General features: G+C 42.2%; 8 protein-coding genes across 12 annotated transcripts; 3 read left to right on the top strand and 5 right to left on the bottom strand.

Moving 5' to 3' along the window:
• Positions 1-468: 468 nt before the first annotated feature.
• Desat1 (Desaturase 1) lies at positions 469-9,039 on the bottom strand. Of its 4 annotated transcripts, none has more exons than XM_017171123.3 (4): positions 8,900-9,039; positions 3,272-3,588; positions 1,477-1,999; positions 469-1,411 (listed from the first exon to the last, which is right to left on the bottom strand). In XM_017171123.3, the coding sequence occupies exons 2-4, from the start codon at positions 3,576-3,578 to the stop codon at positions 1,093-1,095; spliced, it is 1,149 nt and encodes a 382-aa protein (XP_017026612.1). In that variant the 5' UTR covers positions 3,579-3,588; positions 8,900-9,039; the 3' UTR covers positions 469-1,092. The 4 variants fall into 4 exon arrangements, with proteins under 4 accessions (XP_017026612.1, XP_017026610.1, XP_017026611.1 ...); XM_017171121.3 differs by lacking the exon at positions 8,900-9,039 and adding an exon at positions 7,006-7,162; XM_017171122.3 differs by lacking the exon at positions 8,900-9,039 and adding an exon at positions 4,475-4,620.
• On the bottom strand, positions 8,935-11,092 carry Desat2 (Desaturase 2). Of its 2 annotated transcripts, XM_070286524.1 has the most exons (5): positions 10,823-11,092; positions 10,429-10,765; positions 10,169-10,354; positions 9,750-10,109; positions 8,935-9,645 (listed from the first exon to the last, which is right to left on the bottom strand). In XM_070286524.1, exons 1-4 carry the CDS (start codon positions 11,067-11,069, stop codon positions 9,791-9,793), a joined length of 1,089 nt encoding a protein of 362 aa, XP_070142625.1. In that variant the 5' UTR covers positions 11,070-11,092; the 3' UTR covers positions 8,935-9,645; positions 9,750-9,790. The 2 variants fall into 2 exon arrangements, with proteins under 2 accessions (XP_070142625.1, XP_017026614.3); XM_017171125.3 differs by having other exon boundaries at positions 9,645-10,109.
• Positions 11,093-14,261: 3,169 nt separating this feature from the next.
• Positions 14,262-15,869, bottom strand: Srlp (Spliceosome-ribosome linker protein). Its single transcript, XM_017171124.3, has 4 exons — positions 15,713-15,869; positions 15,560-15,662; positions 14,709-15,497; positions 14,262-14,653 (listed from the first exon to the last, which is right to left on the bottom strand). Exons 2-4 carry the CDS (start codon positions 15,657-15,659, stop codon positions 14,409-14,411), a joined length of 1,134 nt encoding a protein of 377 aa, XP_017026613.1. The 5' UTR covers positions 15,660-15,662; positions 15,713-15,869; the 3' UTR covers positions 14,262-14,408.
• A 147-nt stretch (positions 15,870-16,016) lies between these two features.
• On the top strand, positions 16,017-17,325 carry Aos1 (activator of SUMO 1). The gene is made up of 3 exons (XM_017171414.3): positions 16,017-16,224; positions 16,295-16,723; positions 16,790-17,325. Exons 1-3 carry the CDS (start codon positions 16,118-16,120, stop codon positions 17,265-17,267), a joined length of 1,014 nt encoding a protein of 337 aa, XP_017026903.1. The 5' UTR covers positions 16,017-16,117; the 3' UTR covers positions 17,268-17,325.
• Position 17,326: 1 nt separating this feature from the next.
• Positions 17,327-18,502, bottom strand: Prosalpha2 (proteasome alpha2 subunit). Its single transcript, XM_017171415.3, has 5 exons — positions 18,346-18,502; positions 18,174-18,250; positions 17,860-18,115; positions 17,645-17,800; positions 17,327-17,582 (listed from the first exon to the last, which is right to left on the bottom strand). Exons 1-5 carry the CDS (start codon positions 18,384-18,386, stop codon positions 17,408-17,410), a joined length of 705 nt encoding a protein of 234 aa, XP_017026904.1. The 5' UTR covers positions 18,387-18,502; the 3' UTR covers positions 17,327-17,407.
• A 274-nt stretch (positions 18,503-18,776) lies between these two features.
• On the top strand, positions 18,777-20,295 carry LOC108077881 (interleukin enhancer-binding factor 2 homolog). The gene is made up of 3 exons (XM_017171417.3): positions 18,777-19,033; positions 19,090-19,218; positions 19,274-20,295. The coding sequence occupies exons 1-3, from the start codon at positions 18,869-18,871 to the stop codon at positions 20,171-20,173; spliced, it is 1,194 nt and encodes a 397-aa protein (XP_017026906.1). The 5' UTR covers positions 18,777-18,868; the 3' UTR covers positions 20,174-20,295.
• On the bottom strand, positions 20,166-21,582 carry NANS (N-acetylneuraminic acid synthase). Its single transcript, XM_017171418.3, has 2 exons — positions 21,158-21,582; positions 20,166-21,030 (listed from the first exon to the last, which is right to left on the bottom strand). Exons 1-2 carry the CDS (start codon positions 21,491-21,493, stop codon positions 20,248-20,250), a joined length of 1,119 nt encoding a protein of 372 aa, XP_017026907.1. The 5' UTR covers positions 21,494-21,582; the 3' UTR covers positions 20,166-20,247.
• A 278-nt stretch (positions 21,583-21,860) lies between these two features.
• On the top strand, positions 21,861-23,976 carry Pp1-87B (Protein phosphatase 1 at 87B). The gene is made up of 2 exons (XM_017171336.3): positions 21,861-23,069; positions 23,157-23,976. Exon 1 carries the CDS (start codon positions 22,009-22,011, stop codon positions 22,915-22,917), a length of 909 nt encoding a protein of 302 aa, XP_017026825.1. The 5' UTR covers positions 21,861-22,008; the 3' UTR covers positions 22,918-23,069; positions 23,157-23,976.
• Positions 23,977-24,014: the final 38 nt, after the last annotated feature.

Below are 24,014 nucleotides of genomic sequence, written 5' to 3'. Positions count from 1 at the left end.
GAACGAAATCGGTCCTAGACGTTTGCAGGTAATCTATAGCCTTAATTACGTGACGATTTACCTTTTTAGAAACCTGAACAGAATGCATTGTTTCGAAAAATGCAAGAATTAAAAAAATCGTTTCTCGTAACCAGTGCTTTTTAAAATAATTGTATAATTTAACATAATATGATCAAAGCCAAAGACGACTTGAGAGTTTCTGAAAAAATCAATTCAAATTTGTAAAAGGCTTTAAAGCAATAGAGAAGAATTTCGGTATTTATGGTACAGATGTTTCTGAAAAAATATAAATTTTTGATTATTTCAGTTTTTTTAGCCGGAACCGTTCTAGTCTGCTTGAGATTGTGATAAAATATGTTATTGAGGCACTGACAAAGGCTTTCAAGTTGTGGAAAGGCCGACTGGGATCTGTTACCCAGAGGCGATTTCCCATTTTATTTAATAACGTTCAAAGAAATATCATATGTGTATGTGTGATAGTGCCGTGCTGTGTTATAAATTATAACATCGACCGTTAATCGTTTATTTTATAATATATATGTATATATTAGTAGTTTCTTGATTATTCTTTGTTTTTGGCTTACGCTAAATACTAAAATCTTTCATTTGCAGGTATGTATTTTTCTTTGTAACGGAAACTTCCCCTTCATTTTGCTTATATAAGTTTTAATTTTAATAATTTTAACTGAAAATTTCTCATTGATTCCAAAATGTGACATCGAGATAACAGTGAATGAAAAGCTCCAATTTGCGTCTATTGTACATCAATTTACAGGTTTTTAGCAATTATATGCATTTATAAATACAAAGTTAGTTTGCGTCTCGCTTAAAAAGCAATTCCAGAGCGAAATAAAAACATTTCCAGAGCTGGCTTAACACAGACGGTATAAAGTTTTCGAGATACAACACACAGTTATAATCCATTAACGTTTTATCTTAGAATTAATTAAATGGGTTGCTTCACTGCTTTAGAAAATTGGTTTCGCGGACAATGTGCAAAATGGAAAATTATGTTTCATTGTTTTATTTGGATTTGATTGATTTTCTGCTAAACCCACCCATAATTAGGCCCTCAACTCTGCCAGCCTGCGCCTATTCGCTCTTTTTGTGTGTAATAACAGCATCCTCGATCTCCTCCTTTGGCTGATCCACATCACCCCATCCCCAGGTGGCGTGGGTGCCGTCGCCGGTGCGCTTCACACGCTTCTTGATGATATCCGTGGACACGGTCTTCAAGTCATAAGCCCAGCCAATCTTAGCGAAGAAGTCGATGAAGGCGGTGGTGAAATTTAGCGAATATTGGCCAAGCTCAGCGGTCTTGTAGTCCCAAGGGAAGACGTGATGATAGTTATGCCATCCCTCGCCGAAGGCTAGAATAGCCACCGAGATGTTCTCCGATGGGTTGATGAACCTGCAAAGCGTTTTAAATTAAGTTAGTGACCACTCCAAACGTTAAAACCATTTTTTTGTACTCACTTGTCGTAGGGGCGACCGCCGAACTTGTGGGCAGCACTGTTCACCAGCCAGGTTACGTTCAGAATGAAACACCAGCGGAACATAGTGGCCACGAACCAGGCATTGACGAAGGACTCTCCCCAAAAATACATGGGCACGGCGGTCGGCACAATAAAGCAGGCAATGGGCATCAACAGCATGTAGTACTTCTTCTGGAACATCAGGATGGGATCGGCACGAAGATCGGATAGATCGACTCCCTTGCCCTTGGCCTTCACTTCGGGGTGCTTCTTGCACAGCAGCCAGCCGACGTGCGAGAAGAAGAAGCCACGAGTAGCATTATGTGGATCCGCATCCGTCTCGGAGTACTTGTGGTGGACGCGATGATCGCGGGCCCAATGGTAGGCGGCATCCTGGAAGGCGATCGTGTTGAAAATGACCAGCAGCAGGCGCAGTGGCCACTTGGCCTTGTACGAGCGATGGGCCCAGAGTCGATGGGCACCAGCAGTAATGCCCAATCCGGACACCACATATAGGATATAAGCTACAAAATATAAAACAGAAGAAATGTTATAAATCTAAATAACTTCTTACAAAGTACATATAATATATTTAATTCAAGATAACTACAGTAATTAGGCAAAGAAATATTTTATTACTCAGATTGCTTCTACGAAATATAATTTCGCAAAATAATTATTTAATGATCGCGCTTTCTTGGACGGCGGGGTCAGTTTTAAGTGCCATACACTAAGAGGATACACTAACCGAACCGGCACATGCACTTAGTCCAGACTTTCACAACGACAATTGTGCAGAATTGGATTTAATTTAAAACCACCAACCTTTGCTTCGTTACGAGCGTCATTGAACGGGACAAAGACTATTCGGAAAATGTGTACTATAGACGAGTGACGAAGACAACAAGTCCACAGTGCGAAATACATATATTGAACGACTTTTGTCGGTCTATTAGAACTCCCACAATTCCGTCCTACCCAAAAAAGGCGCATCCCTACCAGTGTTTTAAATTCAGGAGTCGACAAATTAGGTTAAAACTATATACGAATTTTAGTATATTGTAAGAATATTAATTCAATGGTCAGTCATGAATGTCTGACACGTCCTGAATATACGACATTATAGTCGCAAGATATTCGAGGTACTGACAATTGGAAATATCAGCACGTAACTGTAATTGCGCCGATCAGTATTCTGGGCAATGTTATGTCTACAAATGGGACTTTGAGAAGGTTATCAGTTATCAATTATTAGATAACCCCAGACCGGCATGCGACAGGAAGATGACAATGGTTGCCAAGGTTTACTTTGTTCAGACCATATGTGCTTAGCTCGTAAATGTATTTATATAGCTAAACTGGGAAGAGGATATTTTCTGAAAGTTCGCTTTTAAAAAGCTCTCTTACTAGTTAACGAATATAAATCATTCAACTGTTAGCACGTCTTTAGTTGTTTCCCAAATGTTTCTTACTTTTTGATTTGTTTACATGAGTCATTCGAAAATTGTGTTCTAGGTAAAAGTTTTTGTAGTTGAGTAATTTAATTTAACGGACTTGACCTTTGAATTACCTTTGGGATATTAGTTTAAAAAATAAATTTAACTAGCTGAGCTCGGGTTAGGCAATTATCTCATAATACAACTACAAATTTTCCTTTTTAAGTATGCCACATTTAAATATTTTTTAAGTCTGCGTTTAAGCGTCCCATTAAAAAGTAAAACCATAAACAAAAAAATATACAATTTATGAAAATGATGGACAGATAGATATATGGCCCCGAAAACCCTTGAACTCACCGAGGGCAATGGTCGGCCATTTGGCGGAGGTAACCATAAGATAGGCGCCGTAAAGTGCCGCCAGATGCAGGTATCCGAACGCGATGATGTTTCGCCAGACGAGCTTCAGGCGGCGCTTCTCCGCCTTCTTCAGCGTGGTAATATCCTTCTCCAGGCCGCCATCGGTGGTCTCCACATCGCACTCGAAGAGCACTCCCGTAGAGTCCGCTTGCAGCTTGTTGGGCGGCGAATCAGCGGCGGCATTAGCCGCAGCAGCGATCAGCGAGTCCGTAATGGACTGGGCACCGGCCTGGGCGTTGGGCGGCATTTTGCATCAACTGCAGGTGAGGGAAGAGAGCAACAAAAACACTTGTTAGTTATTGGCATAAAGAAATAAACAAAATAGCAATTAGTGTGAGCCAACTCGGTGAATTGGGCAATTAGCCAAGCCAGTTGAACTTGACACGCTTTCCGAGGAGGTGACTCTAACTGCTCTTTATGGTTGGGGTGTCGTCTCTTAATGACCAGACACCCTTTAAAGATTCCTGTCTAATTTGCTTTGGTTTTTGGATGGGGAGGAGGGGAGGTTCGCGCTCTCTCTCTCTCTTAGTTATTAGACCTTATATTTGTTACACGTTCAGTTTAAGGACGGTGAACAGTAAAAAGCTTAAGAACCTTCTAGGGCTCAATAAAAATGACGCAAACCGAAATTCAAATTACCCAATTTAAAATGAAATAAATCAAATTAATTGTGACAAGAGCAGTGTACTACTCGGCTGTTGCATTATTTATACGTTAAATCACCGGGTGGCGGTAAAAAATCAATACAACGCCCAGAACGTCCGCGTCCTTGTCATAGGACTCGCGGCATGAATAATGAAAAAGCCGGTGTGGGAAAAAGCGTCAGGTGTGTGTGTATGCAGATATGCAGATGTGTTTCCATACATATATGTATATATATGTATATACATATTCATGCTAGTGGGTCAGTGGGAACCTTGGCTCAAGGTTAAGAGCCAAAGCTGACGCGCTTAATCTTTCAATGGAAAATTTCCTTTTCAATCCATTTTGGCATGCTTTGTTATACACATATTCACAAACACACACACACACACAGATACACGCTTATGGGCATGCACATGGAAATAACCAAGAATTGTAAACTATGCTTTTGATAAAAGCACCTGTCCACGTTTGATAAATTCCAATAGAGGAGACACACACATTTTAATTGCACCTGGTTTGCACCCAAAGAATGTGTTTAATTCGCGTCCGGCAAAGCCGCTTCGGTTAACTTAAGTTTTAAAACTGCTGATGTGTTTGGAAATTTCGCACGAAGAAGAATCGCGGCAGTTGCGAAAAAGCTCATATTTGGCTCTCTATTGCTCTCGCTAGAGCTTTTAATGATTGGAGAGCGGAGAGGTGGGGCTATCGCAGGTGTTCGCTCCAATCGGAGATTAGATTTTGGCCAGTTGGGCGAGATACTACTATGCGAATTCGTCCAATGCTAAGGTCAGGGTTAGGCACCTCGACTAGTCTAGACTAGAGAGACTTTGGCCCAATCTAATCGCCAATCTAAGGGCCCTTAACTCTGTCGCGTGATGGCGGCGTGGCTTTATCTCTCGGCTACCTGAGAACGCGATCCAATCACATGTTAATCACCCGCCAATTGCGGTTTCATCAAACGAACGGCCATTACGCCGGGCAAACAGGCAGGCGGGTACTTCGACCCTAGGATGACAACCTAACGTAACCCATAGGGGGACACGTGAACCTCTGTGGTCAAGCGAGAGCTTAAAAAATCATACGATGCTGAGTGTAATAGTCAGCGAAAATGCGATTAGAAAAGAGAGATGGCGACGGGCAGTAGCGGAAGCAAAAAGATTTCGAAAGGTTTCTGTCAAAGATCAGTGCTTTAAATAAATAATGAGTCAACTAACCATAATATAAATTATACAACGTCATTATTTATCAAAATTAATATAAATTGCTTATCTTTGAAATACATTTTTTTACTATTTTAAAGTCCCCTGCGCTAAATTTTTAGCTTCGCCCCTGATAATGAAGTGTCAAGAACAAGAATCTTGTCTACACACCAACGGCACACTCATGAACACACATTTATATTAATACGTATTTATAAATTTTTAACGCAAGAACAGCAGATCACAAGTAAAAGCTTTTCGACATGGCAAAAACAACAGAACCAGGAAGAGAAAGAGAGCGAAAAGCGCCAAAGCTTAATTGCCGCCATGTCAACCAAACAGCTGATTTTTCTCATCGCAAGGGGAGAGCCAAAATTGAATGTGTCGGATAACCGGCAAAATACACCTGATGGAAACGAAGAGATAAGATGCAAACGGCACAAATTTATCAGAGTGGCGCATTGAACTTGAAATTAGTTGTCGCATGGTCGCCTCTTCGCGGTTGTTGTAGGAACGGATAGCGTGGGAGCTTATATCCGAAAGCAAGAGAAAGCAAGCAGAGACAGAGAGAGAGAGAGAATAAAGGAGGGAGAGTAGTTTAGTTCTCCAATTGTTATTGTTGGGAACCGTTATCACGCTCCTAAAGCGTGATAGTCTCTACTACACTTGGCAAAAATGAGAGAAATTAATCGATGAGGAAATATAGTGCAGTTTTGAAAAAGAAGGTCAGATGTCAATGCGGATCAGGAGTAAATAAACATACTTTATGCCACATTTTTAATGCATTACAATCTGTTATGAAAGTAAATTTAGATAATAATACTAAACAATTAATGGCTATTTGCGGCTAAGTTGACTCCGTGAAAATTGATAATACTTTTGCACTTTTGATAATACTTTTACTTTTGCACTCCCTATCTGTATTTACCTATTCAGGTAAATTAAAGTTAATTCCAGTCTTTCCTCTTTCTTAGGATCTAAAATTTAGTTGTCTACAATCGAAGACTCGCACAGATTCTAATCTGATAAATACACTTCAGTAGTAAATATAGTTGCTCAGCCTGTACCTCAACAGAGACTGATTTTGAAAATTAAAAATTGTAATTTAAACGGCAAATTGCTTATTCGAATTCCATATGTAATTACTGTCAAAGTTTATTCACCGCGGAACAGACAAAATGCACTTGTGTATTGATAAAATGCAGATTAAAAATAAATTAATTCGTATGAAGACAAGTAAAGGAAAGAGAGAGAGAGAACTAGGGGAATTCATTTCCAAAGCTACAAAATGCTAATTTTGGTTTTTGTGTTTCATTTAATTTTAATTTGGAGTGCGACATTAGCGAACGAAGCACATTAAAAATAGGATATTCTGGAGGTCTATCAAACTGAAAATTGCTCATTTATATTACAAGTATTTTGACTGGGAAGCCGTAAGGTCTCTAAGGCACGCGGACTACTGCGTACCTTTATTACCTGGCCAGTGAAATCCAAAGCCCCCTTCACGAGGGTATTCACTTAACCTTCTTATTAATGCGGTGACCGCTCAAGCAAAACCTTGACAACCGAAGAGTGAACGCTACATAAACCGAAGCAGAGAGCTAGTTTTTAAAATGAAATTCCGATTTGCAGAGCAGTCCGCAGGAAAAGCGTTTATGCTGAGGGAAAACTCTTGCAGAATTGCATAAATTGCGTTTTTTGCTTTCACACTCGAGGTTTTACGTAAACACTGGTCATAGCGACAAAATCCTGTTGCCGTGTCTGCTCAACAAGTGGCAAAAAGCGACAGCTTATGTGTAGTCAGTCCAGCTGGGAAACTAACCCACCAACCTGTTTGATTCTCCAAATAAAGACACGCCGCTCCGCTTCTTAGACTTGCACTTTTCTTCGGAATAAACCCGAAATCGTTGTTTGTAACTCTGTTTCTGTGGAGGAGTGCCAAGAGCACACGTCCGTACGCTAGAGGAACTCGATGTGAACTAACAAAACTTTCGCACACTTGCCAAAATGAAAACAAATCGATTAAGACCGACCGGGCCGGCGGCGTCAGAGCTTTTCCGTCGTCGTGTGCATTTTCGTGGCTATTTCTCCCGAGCTGCCCAGATTAGCGGCATGCACGTAGCCCAATCTGCCGCCCCAATCTCTAATGTCAATTGAAAACATCTGCGCAGGCATCATCGCGTAATGACCATCGCCTAATTCCAGATTCAATTACATGTGGGATAAGCCGGTACATTTAGGCGTCTCGTATTTGTAAACATTCTCAGAACGTAAAATTAGGGGGCTAGTCTAGCGAAGTAGATAGCTGGAAAGTTTAGCCTTCGCACTTTGGATCCCAGCTGTGGGTTAGGTCTATTTAACCCAATCTAATCGATGTATTCTGGCTTTCCGGCCTTGCTTCCCCCCTCATAATGGGTAAGCCGCAAATACACCTGGCCTCTTCATATTTCGTTTTTAGCAAAATTTACGGTTCTCGTACTTTGGCCGGTCCAAACCAGTTGGCAAGATCAACGCACACCGCTTTTGACCAATATCTTTACATATTTCATTAAAAACCCGCAAACACAAGACTGATTTGCATAGTTTCAGTGATTTTGAATGGCAGAAGGTGAGGTTGAAGATGGACACACGAATTTTTATAGCGAATTCCATGCTCTTTCAGTCACACGACTTACTTAAGACCCTGCGAAGTACTAGTTACTTATAAATAATAATACTTGAATAAAAGTATTCTTTGCCATAATACACTGTAAAGTTAAATTAGGCCTTGACCGTGGTTTAAAAAATTGAGAAGAAATTACACCATATAAAGTGGTTCCCTTCAGAATCATCTCGTACCAAACAGCGTGTTGTGAATATACATATGTACCTATTAATGTACAAATATATAGTCATATATATGCTCTATAATGCGCAGTTGAAAGATGAGCTTCAATATCTGTTCAGTTGTGTGCATTTACCTCATACGTTCTATTAAATTAATCACCTAAACTGTTCGCAATCTTCCTTACGTGAAATTCCTCTGGACGTCAATTGAAAAAGAGTACAACGTTGCAACCCATTCAAAGAGAATACAGAAAGGTTATCAGTCTCAAGGACCGAGGCTTTGAATACTCTTTGTTAATCGTATTCAAAACTGTGATTAATTATGACCAAACTTGGAGGAGCGTTTAAAACTTGTCTGGTAGTCGAAGAGTAGACCACGATTGTGGCTTCTAGCCATGATTACTTATTGAGATGTTATAAAAATACAAAATAATATTATTCGATTATTAGCCCAAATAAAGTACTCTCCTACAATTATCAATTACTAACTATGTTTCACTTTTCGTAAATTGTTGTTAAATTGAAAGGGTATTAAATGTTCTAATGTGATCTATTAACGCGTGATGCGATGCCGAATGCCATTGAAAGGGTTAAACTTCTGGATCTGCTATTGCGTTGCATTAGGTGTGACGTCACCGAGGCGTGCGCTCCCTAAGGTTACATGTAAACAACTTTCGGTGCATTGCACTGATCTTATGGAATAATAAACTATTTAATAAATTTCCATTGCCTGCTAATCGGCTTTATTCTAATCATTTCCACGCCACAAAACAGCAATAAAAAAAGACGCCGGCTGCATAGACAGGTTCCCGATAACGCTAATGTCACTAATTGCTTTAAAAACTTTAAAGTGTTTGTTGCTATCTCGATTAAACAAATTTTACTGCCAAAGACTTACCTAAATGTTTTGCAAATCCAAAATTAGCACAAAAATTTCCAGATTCAAGAACTTCTTTTATTTATAGAGATGACAAATCAAACAATGGTGAGTAGATAAACATCGAATGCGTGTTTTAAGTCATTTTATCGATACCCTTTTTCTTCATTATATATCGGAGCGGTGAAATTCAAATGTAGTTTCGGTTTAAAACATCAGTTCTTATATAGATTTTACTTTAAACCCAAAATGCAAACTTTTAAACTAAAAGGTAAACACAACTATGGCAAAACAATGTAACAAAAAACTAAACACGACCCATATCAGGATATATAGAGAACCCTCAACACCGGGAAGTAGTCATTGCCTGCACATCTGTCCTGGACCTTTTCCTCGTTCTGCTAGAGGGGCGGGGCGGCAGTCAAAGAAAATCTAATAAAAACCAAAACTTTCCAGCAGACGAACCGATTATTCTTATCAAAACGGACCTGCTCAACCCTCAACCCTGGACGTGATCCAGCTGACTATAATTTAACAATCTAATATTAGTTTTAGTACTCAAGAACTCTGGACTTTATCACAAACTTTTTATAAATTGACACTTAAATTGTAGACGTCTTCAAGTTATCTTTATCCGGTGAGGATTATTACTAAAGAGGACCACTTGTTGGGAATTATGCAGCGGTAATTTCTTATCGCCATGTAACCACTATATCTACACAATTGACGCCTTATTGATAAGGCGTAATTTCGTACTATTTTTAAGTCTCTTAAAAGTTTATATTTATTGAAGCGAAAGAGGAAGGAAGAATGGAAATGCAATGGAAACCTCCATTAACCATAATATTAAATAACACATTATTTAGCATACCATAAATTAAGTGGTTTACGATTCAGATGCCTCCTTATACATCAGTCTCTCTTCTTATCAACAAATAGAACATTCTTGGCATCTTCGGCGGTGAGGTCCTTGTCGCCCCATCCCCACAGCTCATGGGTACCGTCGCCAGTGCGCTGAACCCGCCTCTTTATGATGTCCGGAGAAACGGATTTAAGATCGTAGGCCCAGCCAATCTTGGCGAACAAGTCAATGAATGCTGTGGTTAGGTTCAGGGAGTAGTTTCCCCATTCGGCCGTCTTATAATCCCAGGGGAACACGTGATGATAGTTGTGCCAGCCTTCGCCAAAAGTCATGGCTGCAACGCCAGCATTCTGAACGGGATTCATTGAACTGCGGAAAGGAAATCCATTAAAAAATGGCACTTGTTGTTAGCATGCATTTGCTCTTACCTGTCGTAAGGCTTTCCTCCGTATTTGTGAGCCGCACTGTTTACCAGCCAAGTCATGTTCAGCTGGAAGCACCAACGGAACATGGTGGCCACGAACCAAGAGCACATCAGCGACTCATCCCAGCACATCTTGGGAATTACCGTGGGCAGGATGAAGCAGGCCAGCGGCATCATGACGTAGTAGTGTCTAGTCAATAAAGGTAAATGAAGTTGGAATTTTTTCTATTAAAATAATAAATATAAAAAGACTTTTACACGTACTTGCGTTGAAACATTAAAATGCGATCGGCCCGAAGGTCGGAAAGATCCAGGCCCTTGCCCTTCTCCTTTACATCCGGATGCTTTTTGCACAGCAGCCAGCCCACGTGCGAGAAGAAGAATCCTCGGGTGGCATTATGCGGATCGGCATCCGTCTCAGAGAACTTGTGGTGCACCCGATGATCGCGGGCCCAGTGGTAGGCGGCGTCTTGGAAGGCCACCGTGTTGAATACAATTAGGATCAGGCGCAGTGGCCACTTGGCTTTGTACGAGCGATGGGCCCATAGTCGATGGGCACCTCCGGTGATTCCCAGCATGCCGCAGGTGTATAGGACAGCAGCTGGCGAAAAGGAAGTTATGAAGGATACGCCTTCAATGGGAGCAATTTGAAACTCACAGAATAATGTGGTGGCAAACTTGGCCTGTGTGAATATTAAATACAATCCGTATAGGGCTGCCAGGTGGACATAGGCAAAAAGGATTATGTTGCGCCAGACCCAAGGCAGCTTTCGATCCTCGGCCCGCTTAAATTGTGCGGTATCGATGGCCAGATCTCCATCCATCGTTTCCGCATCGGCCTCAAAAAGGACTCCTGTCTGCTTTGATGATCCGTCATCCATGTTATCCTTGAAATATGGAGGCATGTGTCTGTCCTGTTGAATGCACATTCGCGACTAAATGAATTATTGTCGTAAACGAATTCATATATTTGTAAGATATTCTCAAGTATGGTACCACCTTTCATAGTTGCGTATGTTAAGAGTACTTAATTCCGGCTGCATGCCAATCCAACACTATCTATCGGGTACTTGAATTTTACAATTAAAATTAGTGCACACACGAGTAGTGCCAGAGGTCAGAAAAACTACACAGCATGGCACGAGCCGTAGACGAAGTAGGTTGTGCATTCATAAATAAATATGTAGTATACATTTACATAAACGCTAAATAAAATGCGATTAAAGCTTTGAAAATTTACTTGCAAAGGGTCCAAAACCGGGCGCTGCGCACAATCACAAATGCACCCTGGTTTGCTAGGAATGCAGACATCGCTAACGACCTCAAAATGCTACCAGTGAGGGAGCAGATCAACAGGCACTCAAGTCGGTACAATGAACGGCTTTTGGCCCACACCAACCACCTAGCGGCATCATTGGCCATCCCCATGTCCAGACGAAGACTGAAGAGACGACATCCAGGTGACCTTTGGTTAAGAGGGAGGCAAAGAACCCGAGTCCTACACCAATAACTGAAATGCCTTTGTAAATTATAAATTGTTGTTTACCGTTTACTGTTATGTTTCCATGTTATGTTTGTTGTTAGTGTTAGTCCCTACGTTTTATAATCATTGATTTGGTTGATTAACGTATAATTAAATTTGAACTTATATAAAAAAAAAAAAAAAAAAAAAAAAAAAAAAAAAAAGAAAATTTACAATTATTTCCTGAAAGCACGGCTGATCTTGGAACTTTCAACTGAATCAATACGCTTGTACATTTTTAAATCCTTCTCAATAATTAATTTATTTTTACACTTCTTAAATAATTAAATTTTTTGTTTGATTAAGGAAGTTATTATTTTTGAAATCCAATTTTTGGTCAATCAATTTGTCATACAGCAACTTAAGAATTACATGTCTAAAATAATCAAGGCCAACATGTTTTAGCTAAGCCTTTCGAGCATTCAAATATTTTTTGGATCGGATCATAAGAACAGATATCTTATTTGACGGTACCCGAAATCAGGACAAGACTTTGGGAACACACATAATGTTTTTAGCTTTTACATGATTTTTGTCTTTTTAACACAATTTTTCCTTAAATAATAAAATATTATGCTTTTATTATTTTAGATATATTTAGATTAAAAAAAATATATATATTAATATTGTCCTTTAGCTTTCTCACAGTAATAAGGACCTTTTTTTTTATTTAAACTCGACCGAGAATATTTAAATGAAATAAATAAACAGTCTTTGATTGTTTTTTTTTTTTTTTTGCCTTTAGTTGGAAATGTAACTGTACAACAATAGTCACTCACTTTTTTAACTTAATTAAATATTATCCTGGTGAAGTATTGCGCGATGTTGTCTAATTTTGTTTTGGCGTATGCTCGACTGCCTATCCCAGTTGCTGGAATAGAACTGTTTTAAGGTGAAACAAAGTTTTAATATAAACAAGGAAAACTTAAGCGATTTAAATTTTGTCAGTTTAATCAAGACACAAGTGTCTATTAATGCAACAAAATGCATTCATTAGTGTTAACCCTAGATCGTCTACACTTTTACCTCGAAATGATATATGAAAATAAGCAAGCAAACCAATAATACTATTAGAAATAATTAGAAAAATGCAAATTAAGTTTAGTTATATTTAATTTATTCTATATTTGGTTAGTTTTAAGTCAGAAAAAGACAGAAGGCATTCAATGATGAATATTAATTTAAAAAACCTCCTCATCCCAGCGATTGTAATCTCATAGCATGTGCAAAGTAGAAGTCTAGCTGATGATTTGTTCAATATTACCTATGTATGAATATAAGAAAATATTTGATATGGCTCAAAGTTCGCATGACGTGTTGCGAGCGAGTGTATTTACTTTATGGAACGGCCCAAGTCTAGACATATTAAATGAATCACTTTTATAAATGGAATTATAAGTCACACTGGTCAACTGGGTAAATTTGATAACTAAAATTAATAAGCTCACATAGCTTAAATAAAAACTCAAGCAACTGTTCAACATAAACTTACAGGGGAAGTTTTTTGATTAGCATCAACATAAAGATACATGAATATAATTACACGAGGCAAAACGATTTTATTATTATTCTTTTATTTTCACAATCTTAAAAAATTATATGATAAAAAGTATGTTAATAAATATAATTAATGACCATAAAGAAGCAGATGGTTATTATCCAAATATCAAATGAATTCCATCTAAAATACAAGATACATAATTGTCCAAGTAGCAAATTAAGTTTTGTTGCCCTGTTGTTGATGGTTCGCAATTCAATTGAATCATATCAACTAAAGTGTTTTTGTTTCTAATCATTGATTCTTCGTCATCATCAATAAATTATATATTTATAGCGGTGCAAATAATCACGTCATTGAAAAATTAGCTTCAAAGTTCAACGCAGTACAATACCATGACCTACCGGACTTTCCAAAGTCTGTCCAGAGCAACAACGATAAATAGGTGTTATAAATCGTTATTATATTTTAAACAGACTCGCATTTTAACTTCAGTATTATGATTTACTTTTTAAGCTTTTGCAACAATTTTTATGATTTTACTAAGAAGTCAAGGAGTGCAGTCAAGGAGTACAGTCAAGGAGAAATTTGCGTTGTTTGCATCAACCACAGGAGTCGAAAATAAAACGAATAACGTTTTTGTATATTTTTATATATTTGTAAGATATGGAAGTTGTTTACTTCCTTTTCCATACAATCTTTTAAAGGACCAGGGAAAAACCATACAATAAAAATGTGCGTCAACTTAATATTACGTTGATTTTGCTTCCAATTTAATAACGTTGGCCGAGTGTTATTTTTAAAACTGCAAGGGTATATAAGCTTCGGTGTGCTATATTTACCTTTCTGTGTGTTTTTTTTTTTTTGTATTTTATAGAAAATTGAAGGCTGCTCGACTGCCTTGAAAGCACCTCTTTATTGCATTAACGAATATATGAATAAAATGTGTAAGTAAATTGTTTCCACTTCAAAAGGAAATGCTAAGCACGCTTAGCCATAGGCCAGTCAGTAGGAAAAGACAAACACCATCGTCCTAGTATTTAAATATAGGATATCAAGGAAATATATTAACTCCGATTTGTAGCACAGAATTATAATAATGTATTTGAATAAGTTAACAAGTCGAATGGCTCAGTTTGAAACTGCTAAGTGAGGGTGTTATGTACAAAGTTGAAGTGTATGATTTGGAACAGTTAATTTTGTTTCATTTTTGGGGCGCGACTATTATTCCTTTGGCTTATCTTTTGTTTCTTTACTATCGGCGCTCTCCACGGGCTTTTCCTCGGACTTCTTTGACTTCTTCTGGGCCTTTTCCGCCTGTTTCTGTTTCTCGGCTTCGGCCAATGCAGCCTCCTGCTCTTGCTTTAGTTTCTCCTTCTGGGCAGCGGCCTCGGCCACTTCCTCATCATCCCAATCGGCCATCGAACGATCCCGCTTGAGCCACGAGTGTGTGGTGTCTGGCTTGAAGGCTGCAACAAAAGAAGCATTACAAATGTTACAACAAAATAGATTAGAGCAACTCACTCTGATTGAACCACTTAATGCCATTCTGCATGTCCTCGATGATTTCCCGCGAAGTGTACATCACCTCGTTCTGCACGGCCTGGTGGAAAGTAGACGTCTCGAAGGCGCTCGAATAGACAGAGTTGCGATCGTGGATGAGGGCTCGCTGCGGGAACTTGGCCAGGCATGTGGCCAGCTCGAGGGCATTGCCCAGAGCCGTGCCCGTGGGAACTATGCGGTTCACCAGTCCAATGTCGTGGGCTTCCTGGGAGCCTACCGGTCGTCCAGTGAGTATCAGATCCAGAGCACGGGACAGTCCAATCATGGCCGGCAGGCGAATAGTGCCGCCATCCAGCATCGGTACGCCAAAGCGACGATTGAAGAATCCCAGCACGGCGGACTCCTCCATGACGCGCAGGTCACACATCAGGGCCAGCTCCAGACCGTTCGCAATGCAGTATCCGTTGATGCCGCACACGACCGGCTTTTTGATCTGGCGGCGCGTGGGCCCTACTGAGCCCTCCGGCCGCATCAGAATGTCCACGCTGATCTCCTCCTTCTCGTCGTTGCTCATCTCCAGGATGTCGAAGCCGGAGCAGAAAGACCCGCCCACGCCGTAAAGCACGGCCACCGGCGAAGTATCGTCCGCCTCGAAGTTGGCAAAGGCGTCACAGAGTTGCGACGCGGTAAGGGAATCGATGGCGTTGCGCTGTTGCGGCCGGTTGATGCCAATCAGCGTGATATTCTTGTCCTTCTCCACCAGGATGTTCTTCGGGGGTCCCGACTCCGCCGCTGTCTGGGGCTCGGCATCTGCAAGCGCACAATTCCAAATACTTATTAACATTATGTCACTGGGGTTTGCGTTGAGTTACCTTTACGCAGTGCATTTGTCGCGGAAAATGTGCGGCGGGCTGAAAAACGAGCCTGCTGTCCCACCTGCTGGCCCACCAGTGTGCCGAATCTGCGAAACATGTTCTGTGGCGGCGTCAAAACAATTAAAGTGGTAAAAAAGCGGCAATGTTTACCGGAAAAATTGTTGTTCGTCAAGTTAACTTCGTAAAAACAACCCAATGAGAATGGTGTTCAGGGTTGCAGCCCTCTAATTGGGAGTCATAATTATCAATCTAGCTTTTTTCCGCAAACTTGGGATTATTTAAAAGAATTCAGTTAAAAGCGTTTTAAAAAGTTGTTGGCAATTTATTTGATTTATATTTTTTTATTTATATATTTATAAATATTCATTTCATATTGGCAAAAAAGCTATATTTGGTATTTATTTCAAGTTGTTGTGGATAACAAATAAGGTAATACTAATTTCGATAATTTTTATAAGGCGTTAGTGTTTTGTTTTGGCGTCTCCACGAATTTTTGCGAGATTTTGCTTTGTGCTGATAAAATTAATTAAACCAAGTTTATATATAATATCAGTCATGGGCATGGAAGTGGATACCAAGGAGTCTGTGGTGGAGCTCACCGAGGCGGAAAACGAGCTGTACGACAGGCAGATTCGACTCTGGGGCCTGGAATCGCAGAAGCGGTTAGTAAAGAGCCGGCTTTTTGCAAAGGCTGTGTTAATAATGGCGAAAATGTACTTCATATGGTTTTAGTCTGCGCACATCGAAGATACTCATCGCTGGACTCAGTGGCCTAGGTGCCGAAATAACCAAGAACATCATTCTCTCCGGAGTTAACTCCGTGAAGCTACTGGATGACAAGCCCGTCACCGAGGCAGACTTTTGTTCACAGTTCCTAGCGGCACGTGAATCTCTGGGCAGCAACCGTGCCGAAGCCTCTTTGGCACGTGCACGTGCTCTGAATCCGATGGTCGACATCTCCACCGACACACAGCCGCTGAAGGAGAAGGCCGCCGACTTTTTTGGTCAATTCGATGTGGTGGTGGTAAATGGAGCGTCTAACGAGGAGCTGTTGCGCATCGATACCATTTGCCGGGAGCTGGGTGTTAAGTTCATTGCCACCGATGTCTGGGGCACCTTCGGTTTCTATTTTGCAAGTCTGCAAAAGCACAGCTATGTCGAGTATGTATAATAATATTACAGTTTTTATATATTTAATTTTAAACCAATTAAATTGCCTCCTCATAGGGATGTAGTCAAGTACAAGAAAGTGGAAAATTCTGATAAGAAGACAAAGTTTGAGACCTTCTCGATTCCTACACAGCGGGAAGTGGACTACCCCGGATACTCGGCCTGGCTGGAGTTCGACATCACAGCGCAGAGTTATCAGCGCAAGCTGAAGCGCAACGGACCGGCCATTATCCTGCTGAGTGTACTGCAGAAGTTCCGCACCACCCATCAGCGCGATCCCAACTACAAGAGCCGGACGACTGACTTGGAAATGCTTCGCAAAATACGCGACGCAATTTTGCCAAACTCTGCACTTAGCGACGAAACTCTCGGTGTTATTTTCGCCCAGATATCTCCAGCAGTGGCCGTGGTCGGCGGCGTTGTGGCCCAAGAGGTTATCAAGGTGGTCACAAAAATGGAAGCACCTCACCGCAACCTCTTTCTGTTTGACCCAGTGACCTGCGCAGGATCCGTTGAGACTTTCGAAGCCAAGTAACAGAAGAAATCCAATAATAAATCTAAAGTTACATTCACTCATTTCAAATAACACCACAGTTGAAAATTTTATTTGTTTTTAATGTCCCGTAGTTATCAAAAAAGCTTAGCTTGGGGTTCTCTTAGCGGGGCGCTTAGGGCTTAGGGGATGTTGGCCAAATAGTCCTTGATTGAGGCCGGGTCCAGACGCTGGAAACCGTTCTGATCGCAGATTCCGATTTCAATATTATCGGCAGTCATTTTTCCCTCGAAGCCCTCCTTCAGAGTCAGGATGGCGGTGTGAACAGCATCCTCCAGCTCCAGTTCTTCGCTGTAACTGCACGGCAAACGGAAATTTCAGTATTGACAGTTTACATTCGGTACTCTATGGGTACTCACCGCTTCTCCAGGAAAGTTTTGCCGTTAACAGCATTCTTACCCATGGCAGTGGCCTTCCAGGCGAAGTAGGCGCCCGAGGGATCGGATTGGTACAGATAGGGGCGATCGTTGTCCCACCCACAGATCAGCAGGGATACGCCGAACGGACGAACGCCACTAAAAAAAACGAGGCTGGTTTTAGGAGAAGCACCATATGGGGTATGGCGTGATCTTACCCGGACTGGGTATACTCCTGCATAAGGGTTGCCACGCGCTGCACCAGCTGCGACACCGGAATAGGCTCCTTGTAGGTGAGGTAATATGTCTGGGCGATCTTGCGGGCTTGCTTCACTAGCAGGCGATAGTCCGGACCCATTCCCGAGTAGACCATGCCAATGTGCTTGTTGATCATCTCCACGCGGTGGACACTGTGCTCCTCGTACAGCGGTGACTTGTGCTTGTTCTCGGTGGCAATGACGACGCCGTTTGATGCTACATAAAAATGAGAGTTACTGGGTACGCCTATCAACCGGGTCAGACAGATTCTCACCCATAATGCCCACGGAGGGAGCTCCGCCAGACACCGCCGCCAAGGCATACTCCAGTTGGACGAGCTTGCCCGAAGGACTGCAGAAGTGCAAAAATTATGTTTATTGCCCAGTCATGGTGAAGTACCGGTCGAAAAATCGAACATTCCTCAATGGTTCTTAGGGTCCACTTACCTGAACGTGGTCAGGGAAAAGCTGTAGCGTTCAGTAGCCATCTTTAACGGTCCTGAGCAGCAGTAATGTTATTTGTAGAATAAAAAAGCCGACTTACTTTGCACAGAAACAAAAATGACACAGCAAATGGTTGTCGGAGTGACCAGGTGCGAAGCTGAAAAAGGGCCTTTTTGTCTATAAAAAATACTAAAATATCATTTCGGCTAAAATCTACATTTCCAGCTACTTTTCTATTTTACCGGGTTATTGTGGTCAACTTTAAAAGAATGTTACATATTTTTATTTTATTATTTTTCGAAATTTTTATTAAATCCTTGGTATTATAATTTGTTTATATTTTTATTATGGTGGGAACCCTAATTTTTTGTTAGTATAGCTTTCTAGTATATTTTGACAGATATGATTTTTTGAAAACGACAGTGTTTTTCACCGGTCGTGTTGCGGCCACACTTGTTTTCATCTCCCCAAAAAAAAAACGCTCCGGCGTCGCGAAAAATAAGTTAAAATTCATCCTCACAGAAATATGGTTCGCGGAGCTCTTCGAGGTGGACGCCCCATGCGGGGGGGTATTCGTCCGCCATTCAAGAAGACCTTTGTGCCGCGCCACCCGTTCGATCTCACTCTGGCAGAAGTCTGCTTCCCAAAAGTTCCGCTCGCTGGCGCCGTGGATGATTCTGCTCTGACTGCGGTAAATCAATAAACGTACATGGGCGGAGGAATGGAATTAATTAGCCTTCTTCTCAGGCCCTACTGAAGCGCAACCAGGACCTGAGCCCCAATCCCAGCGAGCAGACGGCCATCGGAAACCTGGTGACCAAGGTGCAGGCTGTACTGGACAATCTAGTGGTGGCCCCTGGAGACCTGACAACTTGTGTAAGAAGTCTGGCATGACAGTGGAAACAAAACTTTTAATTTCCCTAATCAACAGCAACTGGAGGAGGTACGCCAGGTGGGCTCCTTCAAGAAAGGCACCATCCTTACCGGCAACAATGTGGCCGACGTGGTGGTAATCCTCAAGACACTGCCGACCAAGGAGGCGGTCGACGCCTTGGCCAAGAAGGTGGAGACCGACCTCAAAGCTAGCATGAAGACCGAGGTGTTAACCAAGGGAGACCAGCATACTATCCAGACACACGAGCGCGGCTTCGACATCGCTAATGTCCACGCCAAGGTGCGCATCCTGATCGCCACCTTACCACAGAACTTGCGTAAGCTGGAGCCAGAGATTCACATGGACCACAAGCTGATGCAGAGCCATTTGGCCGCCATCCGCCACACGCGATGGTTCGAGGAGAACGCTCACCACTCGTCGATCAAGGTTCTTATTCGAATTCTAAAGGATCTCACTCGGCGCTTCGACGCCTTCGCTCCTCTGTCGGCCTGGATGCTGGATTTGATTGCCCATTTGGCCATTATGAACAACCCATCGCGCCAGGCACTGCCCATCAATCTAGCGTTCCGGCGCGTCTTCCAGTTGCTCTCCGCCGGGCTCTTTCTGCCTGGTTCGGCCGGCATCACCGACCCGACCGAGCCGGGCCACATCCGGGTGCACACGGCCATGACTCTGGAGCAGCAGGATGTGTGCTGCTATACGGCCCAGACGCTGCTCCGCGTACTGGCACATGGTGGGTACAAGCATATCCTGGGTATGGAGGGCAACACCAGCATCGTGCGCGAAATGTCCGTCTGGAACGGCGTGTGCGTCTCACCGCTGACTGCTGTCTACGAGAAGCCCACGGATAAGAAGGATGGTGACATCGAAGAGGACATTGAGATGATTGAGAACGAGAATGAGGACGATGGAGGCAGTGACGAAGGCGCCGAGTAACTCCTTGCCATTTTATTCGTATTCAATCGCACTTTATGTATCACCTACTCATCTACGCATGTATTTTTCATTGACTAAAGAATTAGCATGCTCCCAGTTATGGGTTCATCCTCACAAACAGAGTCCGTTAATTCTTTTCCAAGTATGTCCCAGTATGTTTCGGCTGTGAGGCCCCTTGGCTCGCTGACTTTGATGGCCAAGTCGTTCAGTTGCAGGCGGTGGCCTTTGCTGAGATTGCGGGTTGCCACAATGGATTTGCCCAACTTATTCCTGCAAGGCAACTCGCAGAGCATAATGTCTTTATCATGGACATCCCGCAGAGCTTCTGCCAGTTCATTACCGCCATTTAGGGTTCTTATTATTTCACTGGCAGCGAGTGGTTTCTTCCCTAGTTTGAAGTCGCCGATTGCTCTTGATAAGGTTCGCAGTTCCGTAGGCTCTAGAGAGCAGCGGTGGTCAGAGCCCTTCTGATTCTTGTCCAGCGTGAAATGGCGCTCCACTATGCGGGCGCCCAACAATACTGCTGCCTTGCTAATGGATATCCCCAGCTCGTGTCCTGAGTAACCAATAACCACGCTCGGAAAGCGTTGCCTCAGCAAGGAAATAGTCTGCAACTGGCAATCTTTCGGCAAAGTTGGATAAGACGAGACGCAGTGCATAAGGGCAAAGTTGTGTTTTCCAGCCTCTTCCATTATCTGAACAATCCGTTCAACAGTGGTCATAGTCTGCATTCCCGTAGAGATGACCAGGGGCAAGTCTAAGCCAGCTGCCTTTTTCAGAAGCGGAAAATTGTTTGCATCTCCAGAGCCAATTTTAATAAAGGGCACATTTAACTCCAACAGAAAGTCCAAGGAGCGCTGGTGGAAATTAGTGAAAAATGCAATTAATTTATAAATTATATAAATTAGAAAATAGTAGTAAATCTTTAATGCTTATAATTTTTGAGATTTTCTCTTATAATTAATTAGTGGACAACGGTATTACCTCATCCATTGCGGAAGCTGTAAAGTCCACATTAAGTTCTCGACTGTAAGCTTGCAATTCCAGATACTGATCCTTGGAGAACTCCAGATATTCCTTGTGCTCCCCGTATGTTTTTCCCCACGCGTGATCACTGACATATTTACGTTCCAGAGCGGATCTGGTAAACTTTGCTGGCAAATCGGATTTTTGAAACTTTACGCAGTGGCAGCCAGCTTTCTTGGCCTCAGAAATCATTTGCTTGGCCGTTGCCAGGGATCCCTGGTGGTTCTGCCCAATTTCCGCTATAATATAGACGGCCTCATCTTGGAATCCATTTAAAATTTTGTTTAAAAGCATTTTCAATTAATTTGAATTAATTTAAATGCGCTCAATTTAACAGTCAATTGAAAATGGCGAGGGCGTAGGCGGGAGACAGTGTGACCACATTGAGAGATAGAAAAAAAAAAATACTAAACGAGCCAACAAAAAATAATTAATATAAATATTTTTATGTATTAAGGCTCTTAAATAAATTATTGCCTCTAATTGGTTTTTTATCAGTGAGTTTTGGCAACGCCATTAAAACTTTGAGTATTTTTTCCCCCTCAGCTACCCTTAAATACTGCGCTATCATTCGCGACCATTTGCCTCTCGCTCTCTCTCACTTCTTTATCGATGGTGGAAATCGATGCATCGCCATTTTTAAATCATCGATAGTATCGATTTTCGTTTTTGCAGCTCTGCCATAGTGAGTGGTCGATCCAGGTCTACATAAAAAAATATAAAAACGTAAAATTAACGCTAATAGTTACGTGGGCAGTCATTTTTGAGGAAATAAACTCTCAATAGCAGCGCAGCAGCAAGCCGGAAACATGGGTGACGTCATGAATATAGACAGCATTATATCCCGACTGCTGGAGGTGCGTGGGGCACGGCCAGGCAAGAATGTACAGCTCTCGGAGAACGAGATCCGGGGCCTCTGCCTGAAGTCGCGTGAGATCTTCCTCTCGCAGCCCATCCTCTTGGAACTGGAGGCGCCGCTCAAGATCTGCGGCGACATTCACGGCCAGTACTATGATTTGCTGCGCCTCTTCGAGTACGGCGGCTTTCCCCCGGAGTCAAACTACCTGTTCCTGGGCGATTACGTTGACCGCGGCAAGCAGTCGCTGGAGACCATTTGCCTGCTCCTCGCCTACAAAATCAAATACTCGGAGAACTTCTTCCTACTGCGCGGCAACCACGAATGCGCCAGCATTAACCGCATCTACGGCTTCTACGACGAGTGCAAGCGCCGCTACAGCATCAAGCTATGGAAGACGTTCACCGACTGCTTCAACTGCCTTCCGGTGGCGGCCATTGTTGACGAAAAGATCTTCTGCTGCCATGGCGGCCTAAGCCCCGATCTGACCTCGATGGAGCAGATCCGTCGGATCATGCGGCCCACCGACGTACCCGATCAGGGTCTGCTGTGCGATCTACTCTGGTCCGATCCGGACAAGGACACTATGGGCTGGGGAGAAAACGATCGCGGCGTCAGCTTCACCTTCGGCGCCGAGGTGGTGGCCAAATTCTTGCAGAAGCACGAGTTCGATCTCATCTGCCGCGCCCACCAGGTGGTCGAGGACGGTTACGAGTTTTTCGCGAAGCGCCAATTGGTAACGCTCTTCTCGGCGCCCAACTATTGTGGCGAGTTTGACAACGCCGGCGCTATGATGTCCGTGGACGACACGCTGATGTGCTCGTTCCAGATCTTGAAGCCGGCAGACAAACGTAAAAAGTAATATCACACATAGCCCAACAACAAAAAACAGTCTTTTTTCTATATAACAAAAAAAACAAAACAAAACAAAACCGACACACTCAAGAAACAAATCCGAAACACACTTACAACCAGAAATAAAATGCTTGAAACACATCAGATCATGGATGAAACGTAAGTGGGCAGTTAGCAAAAGAACCGATTGCCAAGTGAATCACTCACCGAAACCTTATCTCTCTTTCTGGTCACTTTTATCGACAGCCGGGGCAAGTGAAAATCTACAATAACCGAATCGGAAACCCAAACCCTATCCCTATACGACACCAACCTGGATAAGATGATGCATGAAGGGAGGGAGACGAGGACCCGCTGCAGATGAATGAAATTTTAACCCATTGAGATTTTATTCGCAATTACAAGATCCCATTAACAAATTCCATGATTAAAAGCAAACATATTTATTTTTAATAACCGCTCCAGTCCCCGCATATCTTCAATATCTATACCGACCAACCCATCCGCACACATTCACCTGAACACACACACACACGCACCTGCACCTGCAGACCTGCTGCTAATATACGTTTTGTCCAAATTTTAAACACTAGGTAAACAGGTCAGCCTAGTTGAATCGGATTAGACGGACCGAACGGACATGGACACGGACACGGACCGCCGCAGTCTCGGTCATAAAGCATATACAAATGGGGGCCCTTTAGCGCTCTTTGGCCTTAGGAAGAGTATATGAAAAAATATAAAACAAAAACCTAAAGAAAAGGGAAAACATTAAACAAAGGAGGAGAAAGAAGGAACGCTTGCCAAGAAGTGAAAAACGTAAACACTGTGTTTTGACCTTGAATTTAAAAGAGAAATCAATCAGTTTTTGTTCGTCCACTTTAGCCCAAAAGAAAAGAAAACCTGAAAATGGTTAGATTGCACCCAAATTTCCATTGCCCCGCCCCCGCTTTTCCGTTCGTCATCCTCTTGTATCATTTATAAGATGTGTTTTTTAAAAATTAACTATTATTAATATGTATTATCAATAATCCTTTGTATTAATAAACAAAAGATATAAAACGTGTATGAATTATGAAGCTGATTTCAATAAATATTTGAAAG

This window comes from Drosophila kikkawai, chromosome 3R (genome assembly GCF_030179895.1).
Source record: "Drosophila kikkawai strain 14028-0561.14 chromosome 3R, DkikHiC1v2, whole genome shotgun sequence".
Taxonomy (NCBI): Eukaryota; Metazoa; Arthropoda; class Insecta; order Diptera; family Drosophilidae; genus Drosophila; species Drosophila kikkawai.
This window is presented reverse-complemented; position numbering and strand designations above follow the sequence as displayed.

What these genes read in the sequence shown, in the direction of transcription:
- Desat1 (XM_017171123.3), bottom strand. Translation starts at nt 3,578, where the DNA reads ATGCCGCCCAACGCCCAGGCCGGTGCCCAGTCCATTACGGACTCGCTG. An exon ending in ATGGCCGACCATTGCCCTCG is followed by an intron (nt 2,000 to 3,271) that starts GTGAGTTCAAGG and finishes TATATTTTGTAG; the next exon opens with CTTATATCCTATATGTGGTG. An exon ending in GGCGGTCGCCCCTACGACAA is followed by an intron (nt 1,412 to 1,476) that starts GTGAGTACAAAA and finishes AACGCTTTGCAG; the next exon opens with GTTCATCAACCCATCGGAGA.
- Desat2 (XM_070286524.1), bottom strand. Translation starts at nt 11,069, where the DNA reads ATGCCTCCATATTTCAAGGATAACATGGATGACGGATCATCAAAGCAG. An exon ending in GTTTGCCACCACATTATTCT is followed by an intron (nt 10,766 to 10,822) that starts GTGAGTTTCAAA and finishes CCTTTTCGCCAG; the next exon opens with CTGCTGTCCTATACACCTGC. An exon ending in GGAGGAAAGCCTTACGACAG is followed by an intron (nt 10,110 to 10,168) that starts GTAAGAGCAAAT and finishes TCCTTTCCGCAG; the next exon opens with TTCAATGAATCCCGTTCAGA.
- Srlp (XM_017171124.3), bottom strand. Translation starts at nt 15,659, where the DNA reads ATGTTTCGCAGATTCGGCACACTGGTGGGCCAGCAGGTGGGACAGCAG. An exon ending in GACAAATGCACTGCGTAAAG is followed by an intron (nt 15,498 to 15,559) that starts GTAACTCAACGC and finishes GTGCGCTTGCAG; the next exon opens with ATGCCGAGCCCCAGACAGCG. An exon ending in CATTAAGTGGTTCAATCAGA is followed by an intron (nt 14,654 to 14,708) that starts GTGAGTTGCTCT and finishes CTTTTGTTGCAG; the next exon opens with CCTTCAAGCCAGACACCACA.
- Aos1 (XM_017171414.3), top strand. Translation starts at nt 16,118, where the DNA reads ATGGGCATGGAAGTGGATACCAAGGAGTCTGTGGTGGAGCTCACCGAG. An exon ending in GGCCTGGAATCGCAGAAGCG is followed by an intron (nt 16,225 to 16,294) that starts GTTAGTAAAGAG and finishes ATATGGTTTTAG; the next exon opens with TCTGCGCACATCGAAGATAC. An exon ending in CAAAAGCACAGCTATGTCGA is followed by an intron (nt 16,724 to 16,789) that starts GTATGTATAATA and finishes GCCTCCTCATAG; the next exon opens with GGATGTAGTCAAGTACAAGA.
- Prosalpha2 (XM_017171415.3), bottom strand. Translation starts at nt 18,386, where the DNA reads ATGGCTACTGAACGCTACAGCTTTTCCCTGACCACGTTCAG. An exon ending in TTTTCCCTGACCACGTTCAG is followed by an intron (nt 18,251 to 18,345) that starts GTAAGTGGACCC and finishes GCACTTCTGCAG; the next exon opens with TCCTTCGGGCAAGCTCGTCC. An exon ending in AAAACTTTCCTGGAGAAGCG is followed by an intron (nt 17,583 to 17,644) that starts GTGAGTACCCAT and finishes TTTGCCGTGCAG; the next exon opens with TTACAGCGAAGAACTGGAGC.
- LOC108077881 (XM_017171417.3), top strand. Translation starts at nt 18,869, where the DNA reads ATGGTTCGCGGAGCTCTTCGAGGTGGACGCCCCATGCGGGGGGGTATT. An exon ending in ATGATTCTGCTCTGACTGCG is followed by an intron (nt 19,034 to 19,089) that starts GTAAATCAATAA and finishes CCTTCTTCTCAG; the next exon opens with GCCCTACTGAAGCGCAACCA. An exon ending in CTGGAGACCTGACAACTTGT is followed by an intron (nt 19,219 to 19,273) that starts GTAAGAAGTCTG and finishes CCTAATCAACAG; the next exon opens with CAACTGGAGGAGGTACGCCA.
- NANS (XM_017171418.3), bottom strand. Translation starts at nt 21,493, where the DNA reads ATGCTTTTAAACAAAATTTTAAATGGATTCCAAGATGAGGCCGTCTAT. An exon ending in CAGCTTCCGCAATGGATGAG is followed by an intron (nt 21,031 to 21,157) that starts GTAATACCGTTG and finishes AATTTCCACCAG; the next exon opens with CGCTCCTTGGACTTTCTGTT.
- Pp1-87B (XM_017171336.3), top strand. Translation starts at nt 22,009, where the DNA reads ATGGGTGACGTCATGAATATAGACAGCATTATATCCCGACTGCTGGAG.